Source organism: Capsicum annuum, chromosome 5 (assembly GCF_002878395.1).
Source record: "Capsicum annuum cultivar UCD-10X-F1 chromosome 5, UCD10Xv1.1, whole genome shotgun sequence".
NCBI classification, from domain to species: Eukaryota; Viridiplantae; Streptophyta; class Magnoliopsida; order Solanales; family Solanaceae; genus Capsicum; species Capsicum annuum.
The window spans coordinates 28198495-28214291 of NC_061115.1; the positions used below are offsets into that span (position 1 = coordinate 28198495).

Consider the following 15797-nt stretch of genomic DNA (forward strand, 5'->3'; position numbering starts at 1 on the left):
ATTTAAAATCTAATTAACCAAAAATTTATCGTAATTTGCAAAATTCATTGATATTATTATACGATTGAGGAAATATACTACTCGTGTTAATGTTATGATAAAATAACTAATTATCTGATTTATATATATATGCCTTGCATTAAATTATTTGGATGTTGTTATAAATATTACAACTTCAACAATATACGCGTGTCTACATTGACACAAAATAGTATATCTATTTTCTCAATAGTATGATATCAACGTATTATTCAAAATATTTTGATATATAGATTCAGTTATCTAACTTTCGATTACGCATGCGTCACTACACGAGATATACGTATATATAAATATATTCAATTGGCTATCAGCTTTCAAATACGTATTATATACATCACATACACTATTTTACTACCTCGTAATAATATACAACGTATTTCACTTATACTCGGATGAATTATCTGTTAGTTTATCTTATATCATTAATATATCGTCACTATATAATATGTATATAATATATATATATACCTATACATACACACACATACACACTACCGACTATATCAAATTCTAAATACGTACTATATACATCACATACGTACACGAGTATATTATCCCATAATATAATGCGACGTATTTCATATACATACTCTAATGAGTTATCGATTAATTTGATTAGCTTTCATTAATATAACTTCAACGTACAGTATATTATTACTTCTATCCTTTCAAATCACGATATTCAATAATATGTTTGGATAGATTCTACTAAGTTTTGACTACATCGTTCATCGATCGATCACTACATCATATATATATATAAAGATTTTTATATATATGAACTCTTGAATGCGTACTATATATACATCACATCCACAAGTATATTACCTCATAATAGAACACATTCATTATATTTTGATGAATTATCGGTTATATATGTACGTTACATTATTATAACTGCAATAATAGCGTAATATCATTATCTCAACAGTATGATATATATACACATATTCGTTATACAAAGATTATGCATGTTTAACGTCATTTAGCGTATATACAAAGGAAAATAATTATTTTATTTATTGAAACATAAGTAAAAGATAAAGATTATATTTAACGTAATTTATTTATTTTATTTGATATATTTTTTAGTATAAAATATATATGTATTTTAAAAATATGTATTTTTAAATAAAATCGACCACACGTGGTCGGTTTTTAAAATTTTTTTTTTTTTTTTAAATTGTAAAACTGACCACTTGTGGTCGGTTTCTAAAATATTTTAAATTTAATTTTTAAAATAAAACCATCCACAAGTGATCGCTCTTTAAAATTACTTTCCAATTAAACCGACCACAAGTGGTCGATTTCTTGAAATTATTTTATTTTTTATTTTTTTAATTAAAAATCGACCACTTGTGGTCGCTTTTATAAAATATTTTAAATTTAATTTTAAAATAATACCGACCATATGTGGTCGGTTTTTAAGTAAATATATTTTTTAAATAAAACCGATAACAAGTGGTCGGGTTTTTAAAATTATTTTTTTAGTTTATTTTTAATTAAAAAATCGATCACAAGTGGTAGTTTTTTTTTTTGTTTTAAATGAATAATAATTAATATAAAAATTATTGAAATTATTTTAAAAAATAAAAATAAAAACCGACCACATATGGTCAGTTTTTTGCGACCACATGCTGTGGTCGATTTTTTGTGGTCGGAAAAACTGCTTTTTTAGTAGTGTGAGAAACAAGAAAAAAGAAAGAAGATATAAGACAAGAAATGAAGATCAATCCACTATAAATTCATCAAAGACTATAAAAGAACAAGAAAGATAAAATCGTGAATATTCTCACCAAAGTCTTTAAATTTCTTATCAAAGTTTCATGATATTTGTCATGCCAAAATACTATCAATATTTCATAATAAATTAGTATCATGTCAATTTCTCATCAAGATATCTTGGATATATTGAAAATATCTTGTAATTCTTGTCAAGGTTCAAAGTAGAAATTTATCTATAAATAGACATATGTTGTAGAGGAAGATCATTCAATTACCATCTATTTTCTAATTTTTCTAACGAGAAAGAAAGAGTTGATCTTGGTCTCTTTCTCTAATCATTTTCTTATAGTAATAATATTTCTTGTTTTCTTCTTAGTTTTTCTTACTCCATGATGGAGAAATCTCTTTTTGTTGGAATAGTTAATGAAGCTTGATATATATTTTTATAATATCATGTAAGTCTCAACACATCTTGGCCTGTAGATTTTCACTTATATTTCAACTTGTGTTGGAGTAATAGTTTTCAATTAATCCTTTTATCTTTAAGTCATCTTTATATTAATTTTATAATTCTCACGGAGCAAAATTAACATATGACATCTAATGAGTAAAAAGTGGAGTGAAAATAAGCTTTAGTTATCTATTATTTCAAAATCTTTGATCTTATTTCTTTAAATTTTAATTCTCGCGAGGGAATTAATTCAAACAAGTTTATTGATTAAAGAGGTCTTCATCTTATTTCTTTCAGTTCTAATTCTCACGGAGTGATTGACTAAAATAAGTTTATTGATTTAAGGACTAATCAAAAGGGGTCTTTTATCCTTTTTAACACAACGCAAGCAAGATAATATTGATTTAATAAGTACTAGAATTAAATTAGTTGATTGACATAATCTCACAAAGTGTTAATTGATTAATTATTTTAGTCGCAAAATATAATTGTATTAGCAATAAGCAATTATTCTTTAGGAAAAAAATAATTTGAAGACAGAGATTTTATTGTAAAAATATTATTTAATGATTCCCAAGTCTTTTTTAATTATCAATGTTTCAAAAAGTGATTTGCTTTAGTTTTAAGTAACCTATAATTTTAACTCTACCTTCATCAATTTTGTTCTCTCAAATAATAGTCAAGATATTACAAATTTGTAGCATAAATCTTTCAATCTCTGTGGGAAGATATCATAAACTACATTAGAATTTGACAGAGTACGAGCAACAGAATCCTATACATATTGACCTCGTCAGACGCCTAGTTTAGGTATCAAAGTGAAAGTTCGTGTCAAATTAAAATGTTTGCCCATGTATTTGGCTCCACAAAAATTTCCACTTTCAAGCATCAAACAAAACACTTTAACAACTTCATATGAATCACTTCTACTCAAAAACGGCTTCATTATCGTATTCGACAAAAATGGATATTTTTTATTTCGCTTTGAACAATAGAAATTGACAGAAAAAGAAGAGAAAACAAGCAAATTCAAGAATGTATTTGTGAGGGATAGTTATATTAGTCGTAAAAATAGTCTATCAGATGAGAGAGAGAAGTGAGTTTGAAAAATTAAGTGAGAGAGAATCATATATTGACCATATTATATAGTGTAGAATATTTGTAGTGAGAGGGAATCATATATTGACTATATACATTGTATAGAATATTTGTATATGAAGACTCATATAAAGACAGTTATAAACTAAAAAATAACTGTGTAAGAAAATTATTTAAAATCTTAACCATGCTAGATAATTTAAAACTTATTTTATCTATAGACTGTAATTTTTCCTTCTTTTAATCATACATGTTTTCTGTTTGCTTCAATTTTTTATACCATTCCCTTTGGCTAATGCATTTTGTTGTGCTTCTGTTAACCATCTTTTACAAACTTTTTCAGCATGTGAGGCCACTTAATCCCATTGATAGTTACGCAATTGTAATTTTATCTTAGAAAATCATTTTATTTTATTTTATAATATAAAAATCGTTCAATCATTGTCATTTCACCTACAAAATCACTTAACTATTGTCATTTCACCAACGAAATCACTCGATTAATTCATATGATATTTTCGATACATAATTGGATAAACATTTTATAAATTTAAAATTAACATTGACTTCATTCAGAAATTGGAGGCCCCTGCCTCCTCTGCAACTGCAGCAATGTTATAAGAGTAAATATGTTAGCTAAAATTATGTATTATTTATTCAGAATATCAACCATAGTACACAAAAAATCATCATCAAATTGAACTTATAATAGAAGCACAAAGACTAGACATCAGTAAGAGCAAGCTAGGACCCCTAAAGGTATGAACTCATGACAAATATAGAGTACTAAATCCCATTTACCTCTCCTCTTTTCTATATTTTCTATTCACAAGAAAAAATTACCATAACCTCAATCAAGCTGGATAAAAATATCAACATCTCAATGTAGACAAACTACAATACCCTTCTTTTTATATAGACGAAGCATCTTCCCTCCTCGATTGCCTCTGGTGGCGATGTTTATTGTGATGGTGTTGGACGCCACCGAAGGTCACGGGGTCAAACCCTCGGAGACGATCAGCTTCCTTAGGATCAATTACGCATTCAGATAGAGGGACCTTGTATCGTGTTCGGTCATAGCAATATGAATATTGCAAGTGTTTTTTCCTAAGGCTCTCCATTTTTCGTCTTTGATCAGGGGATATACCAGTTGGAATGGATGCAGAATTTTGGACAGTGTCACATTTAGGTGACAATTCAATTGGATCAACTGAACATCCGTGGAGGACGAAATCAGAGAACTTGGCGACGTAAGGGGCATATTTGTAATTGACTTTGTATTTGCCTCCATTGGTAGCCCAGCTAGATCCATCCCATATTGTTGCATATAAAGACATTGGCTTAGAAGGGAAGTCCCCACCCATTGCTTGTGTCCTCTTGATCTCTCTTATGGGGACATTATCTATATAAAAGCTGCAAGAAAATGTATAAAAACATAGAAAACAAACAAAATATAATCAATGATTGGGTTACAAACACCACAAAGACATGTGGTGTATACAAAGGGTGTTATGTCATCCCAATAAGATGTATGAAATTAGATTTTAAGTTGAGCCAAGTTAGTACCTCTAGACCAGGATAAAAGTCAATAGAGGCGGATTCAGGACTTGAATTTGATTGGATCTTAAAGAAAGTTTTTAATGGTGAACTTATTTTACTTTTGAAATTATGGATTCATAATATAGAATTTGTTAAAATTGGATTGTTTTTAACATACAAACTGATATTAGCTGTCAAAAATACTGGATTCAAACTTGTAGCTACGAAGCTACATCCACTATTGACACTGAATAAACAAGAAGACACGTCTAATAGGAAGTTGTTGATAAAGAAATTATACTTTTATCGTAACAAATAAACATCATAAAACAAGCCCAAAAGGCAGGGCAAATCATTTCTACAAAGTACTTCACCAAAATCAATAAAAGCATGAAAGTCTGATCCATTGGTCAATGAAGTGAAAAAAACTACTAGATACTACAATTTCAAACTTAACACAGATAAAAAAATGCTAGACAATTTTTCCTCATTGGCTTAAGTTTTGGCGGACAAGTTTACCCGAAGTACTTATGTTAGTGGGAGGTAGTAGATACTTTGTGAATTAGTGAAGGTGTATGCAAACTGATCGGACGCCACCGATATAAAACAAAGATCAGGAAAATAAATAACAAGGGGAGAGTTGAAGTAGGTACTTACATGATGTGGTTCTCAGTCCATAGGATGGTGTATGTATGAAAATCTTCAGTTGGATCAAACCGTAGTCCATATCTTTCTTCTCTGCCAACATTTGTGCTACCATTTCCATAAATGTTAGTTTGAATCCTCCAGTTTTTTGCTCTAATATTTCCCAAGAACTCAAAGTCAATTTCATCATGGTTCTTCTCAAACATGTCTCCATTTGACATCTGTCATCAGTTAAATAGTAAAAATAAAAAATTAATAAAATGGAATACAAGATAGTTAAAGAAATACACGATTAGAAAACATATTTGAACGTATGTGATAATCACGGAATATTGAAGAATGGTCATTCATCGAATATCATACTTAGATTATAGAAAATTACACTACGTACATGGTCAGAACCAGAATTTCTACTCAGGCAACTCAAATATAAAGAGGTAAAAATACGACGAAACTAAAGAAATTCAACTAATAAGTATTTATATATAGAAATTATATATAAAAATAAAGAATTCCACCTATTCATTGAAGTGGTGTCAATTAACTCCATTGGATAAGCATAGCTCCGCCTTTGATTGTGTATATTAATCAAAATTTACCTTTCACACGTATATATTATCTTCAACCGAACACCCTTCAATTTACGTGACTATGATGGTAGGTTCGAAAATACATTATTTGCTCCATTTCTAAATAAGTGTTCCTTTTGATTGGGCGCACCCTTTAATAAATTACTCATTCCTAAAAAATTAAAGATAACTTTACCAGCTTACCATTAATTTAATTTTATCTCTTTTCAAGTTGACATTGATTACATTTTATCTAAACAAGGACAAATTTGAAAGAACATGACCAATATATTCTTAAAAACTTAAACAAGCACTATTTAGGAATCAAATTAAAAGACAAAAAACACTTATTTAGAAATGGGGAGAATATTAATTTTTACTTACATAAAATGCAACTACTACTCCAGCAGTGTAATCAGCCGGTAATTTAATAGAAGCACTGAACAAGCCATGAAGGTAGATGTCTTGAGACACAAATCCAGCTCCTGCAAATTAATCAATTAATTTCCAACTAATTAAATTAAATTTCATTGAATAAAGAAAATATTATATTAAGAAGAAATTAGTACTTTCCGGTTTAATTTGTTTGACATAATTTAATTCACTACGAATTTAAAAGAACAAATAAGATTTCAAAAATTTATAATCTTAAATATGTCCTAACACAAATAAAACAATTCCATCAAATTGAATATAATTACCTGTGTGATAGCATCTAATTGTATGGCTAAACAGCCTTTTGAATCTCGTAATCTTAAACATAAAATATTATATTCCTCCACATAAAAGCTAAGTAAGACTGCTTGAATAGTCACTTAACTTGCCATCAATGTCATTTATATTTCTTTTTTTTTTTTCCCCTCAAAAATCAGTTTACTTTAAGTAATTATCCTCCATGGGGATTTTGTATATTTCAGGTGATAATATTGACGTAGCAAATTCAATTTTTTTAAATATTTAAAAACACTAATATTAGCACATGAACCAATTTAGGACACAACTAATCATATTGACTGAATATTAGTGGAGGAAAACTAAACAATTTAAAATATCAAGTGGCAGGACTCATAATTTTTCATTAAAGAATTCAAAATATAAAGATATAAATACATTAAGAGCCCAAATAAAGTTCAACATTAACTTTATATATGTGCATAAAAACAAATTAATCATATATAAATAATACATAATTTTCTGCTGAAATATTAAAATGAACCCTTTTTATATCACAAGCTAAGTAGTCCTTCAGACAATCAACTCCATACAAGCTTTTGTTCAAACTTCAAACATAACATTTATATTGAGAAATTTGTTAAATATATAAATATTAAACTTAAAATTCAAATAGTAACACATAAAGTCATTGTGTTCTAAAATTATCAACACGTAAAAATGAAAATCCAAGGACTAAAAATAAAATAGTGCCAAACAAAGTAAAAGAGAGAAAAAGTACAAGCCAAACCAAAAATAATAATAATAACAAACCTGTTCTTTCATCTAGAGATATATGAACAGAATTTCCATCTTCAAGAACCATAAGATTATCATGGCCAAATAGTTGTGTATACCCTTCATCAAACGTCAACCTTTGAAGCTTTTTTGAAAACCCAGAAACTATAACAAAAATAGAACACAAAATAAAAATATTCAGATGAAAATTCACCATTTTTTTTTTTTTTCGGTTAATAGAAAGTTTAGAAGTTTCTTATAGAGTTTTCTAGGTGTTTAAATTTTTTTGTAGAGTCGTGGTATATAAGGAAATAAGAAAGAGAAAGACAAAGGGGAAGGTTTTTTATGAGCTGTTCACTATTTGTACATATATGGACAAAATATTCAGTTGGATTTTAGGAAAAAGAGAAACGACATAAAGAATTAAAAGAAAAAAGAAAGGAGGAGTTGTTATTTTCAATTAAAGAAAATAAATTAAGTGTCTATTGAAAAAAGAAGAGAAAATATAAGTAGATGGATATAATATACACACGGCATATGTACACGAAGATAAAGAAAATAAGAGGAATGAATTTCCTTTTATGTGGTTTAGTTTGATTGGGCAGAAACAATGGGAAAGGAAAGGAAAATTTGTTAAAATATTTTGGGTAAAATGGTTTCATGGACTCCTGTACTATGTTCGTTTTGTAAGTTGGACACTTCTACTTACATGTTTGTCATTTGGATCTCTAAATCCACTAACAAATAATTTTTTAAATACAATTTCTGATGTGGCATCCTATGTGGCTGGGCCACATAGGATTGTGTATCCCAGTCCCAAAGTGCGCGTCAGCCATCAAAAAAGAGTCCCCAATGGTCATAAAGGGCATTATAAATGCTCATTCTTCCTCATTTGTTTTCAATGCCATTGTTGGAGCAATTTGAGCTGTTTTTTTCTCCCTTCTTCTTCATTTTTTCTCTCTCTAAGTTCTTGTTCTTTTTTTTTTTCTGCTATGTTTATAATATTGGAAAGTTAATTTTTTATGTAATTTTTTGCAACACCATGACAGTTCGAATTTGTTATTGTGGACTTTATGCGAAATTTAAGATGTCCAGAACACCAACCAACCCCGGAAGAATGTTGTGGGGCTGTCAAAAATATCAAGTTGGTACTGATTGTGGATTCTTTAGATGGACTGATGAAAATGAACAATATAAAGGTAGACATCGAAGACAACGAAGACAACAATGACTGAGAAGATATGGAAGGCACGAAAGACATGAAAGATCAATCATTAGTATTGATACCACTGTTAGCACTATTGTTATCATTTGATTTCTATCTGTTGTATTATTTAAGATGACTTGATCTATGTAGTTGCTATGTACAATAAAATGAAATTCAAATTTAATAACAAACATCATTTTGCCAACATAAAAATCTGCAATATATAATGTCTTAACAAGAGTTGACATAAAAAAACTTGTCTTAACAACATCTTAAATAAGAAATGAACCAGAAGTCTTAAAAAAAATTATCTTTACAATACTTGGGATCAATACAGAAAAAGAATTACACTAATGGGTTCCTTGAGTGCTTGTTGTGGACTGATTCTTGCTGGCTTGGGTGTTTGATGTAGCTTGAGTGGTTGTTGATGATTTTGCCTTTGATCTTTTGTAACTTTGTTCTTGTAGTTGTCTTTGAGTTACTGCAACTCCACCTTTTCACCTTAGTCCATTTGATTTGAAACCCAAGTCAATATTGGTCGGAACTGAACTAACAAGTATTGGACTATGCAACACTCTATCAGTATTTTCAGACTGTAAAAATAAAAAAAATCAGTTATTGATGCACTAAATAATATCAGTTAAATGTAAATTACATTATATGAAACTTACCCTCTCTACCACACTGCCACTTGGTCCAAACAGCACATCAAAACCTACTTCTTTTGCCTTGGTCTTTTATATGCCAGATTTGCACCACTTCTAAAAGATGTACTAGTCTTCCTCTTTTGGGCACCAACACCACTAGTAGACTTCTGAGTTGTAGATTGTGTAGTAGTATTACCTACTTCTGAAGTGGTAGTGGCCATCACAACAGCTGCAGGCCTTATATTAACTGTTGAGGCATTTGCAGGCCTCACACCACCAACTGATGCAGCATTTGCACATCTTCCCGTAGCTCTTGGTGCATTGTAAGCATTTACAGGTGTTCCTGTATCTCTTGGTGCACTATGAGCATTTAAAGGCCTTCCTGCAGTACTTCTGTTGCTTGATTTAGTTGAAGCATTTGCATCTCTCTCAGCAGCAGCAGCAGCAGCTGCAGTACTAGTGTTGGCTTGCACACTTGGTTGACTGTCACAACTACTACTGAAATCTTTTTTTACAAAAAAATATGAAAAGGTCAAAAACACATTCAAAAAGAGTAAAATTCATCAATAAGAAAAGATTTAGCTTACCAAAGTTGGACATCCTTTCTTGTTGTGTCCAATACACTTGCACACATAACATGTCATTTTTCTTTCCTTTCTTGTAGTCTTTCCAAACTTCTTCTTAATAGGTTCATCCCTAGCTTTTTTCTATTTTTACCTGGCCTTCCTGGCATGGAAGTAATCTCAGGTGTCTCAATTGGAGGTCTTGTAATTCTTGGCCACATGTTAATATTTGTCATTGGTTGAATATACTTATCATATGCCTTCAGGTATGTTTTCCTTTGATACCAGTGATCAACAAATGACTCCACATTCCATCCCTTATAATGCATTGCAGCAATTGCATGTGCACAAGGAATTTTCTTTAGTTGCCATGACCTACAACTACAATGCTTCCTCTTCACATTAACAACATGTGTATAAGGTGGATCACCAATCTCAAAGCCCATATCACCATTAAACCTTACCTCATACTTAGCTGCATATTCACCATTCTCTGCAAGAACTTTCATAGCCATTAGTGATACATCACTGATCCATTTTTCAAAAAAATCTCTCATTTGATTTATTCTTTTCATGACTTTGCATCTCATTTCCTCTAACATAGTAATAATTGTATTGAACCTAGCAGCTAAAATTCAACTATTCAAAGTCTCACACATGTTGTTCTCAACCACATCACACCTGCTATGTTTTTTTAAAAAGGCCCTACACCATGCCTCTTTGTTGTACTTGAGCAAATCTTCCACAATTCCAACTCCCAACTCACTCATTTCATTAAGTTTCTTTTGTAAATACACTTCAAATGGGGCCCTTGCAACCTGTCAAAATTTTTTTCTCCTTTCCTCACCACTCTAAACCTGCTTTCAGTCGGTCTATATATGTCTAGCATACTATTCATGCTCAGCATTTGACAGTAGATTAGTAAGTGCCAAATGAAGACCCTATCAAAACATGTAAAATAGTAGTTAAACATTAATGACATCACTGCAGCAAACTAAAAAATAAATAACTGAAAAATATGAACATATGAACAGTCATACGTTTTGCATATCAGACATTACTGTCAAGCCTTCACCCTCACTTTCTTCAAGTTTCAAATCATGGCTGATGCACCTAAGAAATCAAGATTAGGTGTTCTTGGTTTCTTTATCAACCACAACCCATGCTACAGGGTACATTTGATTATTTCCATCTTTGGAAATGCAAGACAACAAGATACCTTTACATACATTCTTGAGAAAGGCACCATCTAAACCAATTATTCTTCTGCAACCCTCTTTTCATCCACTTTTTAAGGCACCAAGATAAATATAAATGCCCATAAACACCTATTTTTCTGAAATTACATTCTTGGATGTCCTAATAGATACAGTGGTACCAGAATTGGTGGTTATCAACTGTTTAACATAGTCATACAACTTAGAAAACTCTTCAACAAAATCACCAAATTGTTCATTCATTATTCTGATTTTTGCCTTTCTACAAGTTGTTTTACTAACACACAACCCATTGTTCTTTCTTAAAAGTGCTTGAATCTGATGCAATTTTATTGATGGATCACTCAAAATCTTATCCTTGTAATGCTTAATAATCCACAAAGGGTTACACATTTTATTTTTTGTCCTTTTAAAACACTTGTGTACAGAAAAGTAAGTTTTCACAGTAAAATTTTCTGTGTTATCAACACTTTCAAGAATAACCTAAGGACAACCCTTATGCTTACACTTAGCCCTTACCCTTTTCTTCTCATTAGGTTTCAACTTAAGGTTCATACTTTTTTTAATAGAGTAACTTTGAAGTGTCTCTCTAAACTCAACACCATTCAAAAAAATCATATACAATTGAAAACATACCTTCTTTGCAGTTTTATCAAAGTAGATCTTGTTAGATGAAGTTCTAGGTAGTGGATCTACCACTTCATCATCATCAACAGCATCTCCTTTCTCTTCATCACTAATGCCACTACCCAAATTTGAACTATCAAAATAAGGGTCATCCCCACCCAGTTTACCTTCATATCTAACTCCCTTGTTCTTATAAATATCCTCAAAATCAGCATCTATACCTACTGATTTAGATGGTATCTCATCTAGATTCACCCTATCAGCCTTTTCTTTTGCTTGTTTTACAATGTTAGACTTCCTAGCTTGAAGTAACTCTTCATCAGAATCACTCAACTCTTCAATGTTTTCATCAACATCATAAAGTAAATCACCATCAGAATCAGTGATATCAAAATCTAAATCAGAATCAGAAGTTTGGAGATGATATGTGGAGAAAACATTAAATTGACCTTCACCTAAGTCTTCATAAGAAACCTTAGCTTTTCCTTTGTCTACCCTAGGAGACTAATTTTTATTTATATATTCATCTTCATTTATATCCAATGGATGAGATGAAGACACATCAGCCTTATCAATTTCAAAAAGGGCTGCCACATCACCATTACTAAGTAGTAATAATGGTAGAGTGGCTGTCACATCATCATTAGCAAGTATAGGTTCACTAATTTGATGAACTACATATACATCAACCAAATCTTCATTTTTTAAACTACTGATAAGGCTTAAAACCTCAACATCATTTTCTAACTTGTAATAATAGCCTTTTTTATTTACTCTACACCAAAAGATTTTAATTTTTTCCACATCAAAATCTGTTGTTAACTTATGAAACAACTTAACATGAAGCTCATCAACATCTACTCTAATTTTATCAAGAATACGAACTCCATTTGAATACCTTAAATCAGGATCTGATAAAAAGACACCCCCATAGGTGAATTGAAGTGTTACAATTATGCCCATTTATTTAGAAAACTTGTACAATAGAAGATAGCATATACATTAGTCAATTATCCACAAAGCCCTAATTTTTAAAGAAAAAATAAAGGAATAAAAAAATTAATTCTGATTTTACCCAAAAAATACTAAAATGTAATCGAAATAATAAAACATGTCATTAAAGGCACAAAACTGATATACACACGTTTAATAGGAGTATTAAACAACAAAAAAATCAAAAACCCCAAAAATTTTGAACCCAATTCTGAATTTACCAAAAAAATCCTAAAATGTAATTGAAATAACAAAAATACCATTGAAGACATAAAACTGCTATATATAACCATAATAGTAGCATTCGACAATAAACAAACCAAAAGCCCCAACATTTTTGGACCCAATTTTTTATTTTATGAAAATACCGTAAATTCTAATCAAAATTTCGATATATGCCATTGAAGGCATATCACCACTACAAACACTACCTACAACAACACTACACACGAAACAGAGCAAAATCACCCAAAAGTTTGAAGAAAAAGTTCATAAACGCGAAAACCTTAAAATCACTAGAACGGACTCCATTAAATCGACTAGAAGCTTCAAAATAAACTATCAAATACTATAATTACTCCAAAATATTAAATACTTACACGAATTGCAAGAACCTTCAACAACAATCATCCTAAATTAACCTAAAATGGGGGTAATTTTGAGTTTCGAATGAGAGAGACGAAGGGCGAAGAAGAAGAGTTCAAATGACCTAAAATTTCGGTCAAAATTTAGTATTTATACTCTAGACACGTCATTTAATACGTGAAAATTATTGTACAAATATTTAATGACGTGGCCGCGATTGTGCAATATGCACAGCTGATTAGATCGACAAAGGGTTTAAAAAGTTGCGTTTTAGTGGGTTCAGGGGTCCAGATGACAAACATGTAAGTAGAAGTGTCCAATTTACAAAACGGACAAAGTACAGGAGTCCACTGAACCATTTTGCCAATATTTTGACTTGAATAAGGCTGTGACAAGCAAAGTAATATACTTTCTCTGTCTCAATTTATGTGACATAATTTTTAAATTTTTTTTTTTTTTTAAAGTTTGTGATCTAAAATGAATTATAGAAATTTGCATGGCTATAAATTACTTTATTAAGGATAAAATTAATCTTTTAATACTAAATATAGAAATATATTACTTTTTTGAACAAATTAAGAAGAAAGTGAGTAATATTGACTATTGAGACGGGAGTACTTCGTTCTTTTCATTCAATTTATGCGAAGACGTTTGATTGAACATAAAATTTTAAAGTGAACAAATTTTTCTTTTATATTTATGATTTAAAATAAGTCAGAAATACGTAACTATATATAAAAATAGGAAAAATGAATTTCGTAAGTAAACATTTTATATTAATTTTATGTCCTTTCATTCTTCAACATACCTCATCTTGATCTTTCATTCCATATCCCCCAACTCTAACACCCACACTGATGTCCCCAGTCCCCACCTCCACCTCTCACCCACAACTTTTATACTCCCTCTGTCTCATTTTATGTGTCATAATTTTTTTTAGTCTGTTTCAAAAAGAATGTCATGTTTTCTTATTTGGTAAATATTAAAAAACACAATTACACTTTTATCCTTATTGAGCCCACTTAATTAAAAAATAAAAAAGGCTCAAAAATACCCCTGAACTATCTAAAATAGCTCAAAAATACCTCTCGTTAGATTTTTGATTCAAAAATATTCCTCCGTTAAATATTTGGCTCAAAAATACTCCTTCCTTTAACGGAATTCGTAAAAGGATCAAAAATACCCCTGAACTATCTGAAATAGATCAAAAATATCCCTCGTTAGTTTTTTAGCTCAAAAATTACCCCTCCCCTTAACGAAATTTCACCAAGCATGTCACCTAGATTAAAAAAAAAAAAAAGCACGTGGTTATGCCACATTACCATCCACATGTAAAATGTTAGTATATTTTAATTATATGACATTCCTTTCTTCTTTATTTTTATTTTTATTTTTTTGTAAAGCAGTTTTATTGATCTGAAAAAAATATGATCAGAAAAATTAAAAATTTCTAAAAATATTTAAATAAAATAAAATAAATCAGTATTTTTACTGGATTTAGTTTACGTTTTGGGAATTTCTCGACATCGGAAAGGTACTAAATAAATTTTGTTAAAGGAGTACAGATTATTCAATTTTTTTCATTATATGATAAACTTTTCACTTAGATTATTAAAGAAAATTATATTCATATTTTCTTAATGATTAAAATATATTAAATGTCATTTACTTTTCTGAAAGTGTAATTTTTAAAAATTCTAAGAATACTTGATGATTAAACATAAAATTAGAAAAACTATCAATATTCATTGAGTCCAAAAAAAATAAATCAACATCACTGAATATAATCTTTTTATTTAACTTCTTCATCAAAAAGAAAGGAATGTCATATAATTAAAAAAATACTAACATTTTACATGTGGATGGTAATGTGGCATAGTCACGTGATTTTTTATTTTATCTAGGTGGCATGCTTGGTGGAATTTCGTTAAGGGGAGGGGTATTTTTGAGCCAAATATTTAACATAGGAGTATTTTTTAGCCAAAAAACTAACGAGGGGTATTTTTGATCCATTTCAGATAGTTTAGGGGTATTTTTTATCCTTTTTCAAATTCCATTAAGGGAGGGGTATTTTTGAGCCAAAAATCTAACGAGGGATATTTTTGAGCCAAAAAACTAACGAGGGGTATTTTTGATCCATTTCACATAGTTCTGGGTATTTTTAATCCTTTTTCAAAAAAAAATGACACATTTTTTTATAAAGGATAATTTGGTAAATATTATCAAGTCTTCCCTTATTTCTTAAACTCCGTGTTCGGTCAAATGACGACACATAAAATGGGACTAAGGGGGTAATATTTATTTAGATTATATATATTTATTGTCTCAATTTATCTGATGTTTTTTATTTTTTGAGAGTCTAACAATTTAAGTTTAATAATAAATTTAAGCATGAAATCTTTAAATTTATGAACAAAAAATATATTTATAAATTATTTAA

The 15797-nt window shown here is 29.8% G+C and overlaps 1 protein-coding gene across 1 annotated transcript; it reads right to left on the minus strand.

The window, feature by feature from the left end:
* Positions 1–3946: 3946 nt before the first annotated feature.
* Positions 3947–7910, minus strand: LOC107870538 (probable xyloglucan endotransglucosylase/hydrolase protein 28). The gene is made up of 4 exons (XM_016717098.2): positions 7555–7910; positions 6454–6554; positions 5513–5721; positions 3947–4729 (listed from the first exon to the last, which is right to left on the minus strand). Exons 1-4 carry the CDS (start codon positions 7733–7735, stop codon positions 4228–4230), a joined length of 993 nt encoding a protein of 330 aa, XP_016572584.1. The 5' UTR covers positions 7736–7910; the 3' UTR covers positions 3947–4227.
* Between the last annotated feature and the right edge of the window lie 7887 nt (positions 7911–15797).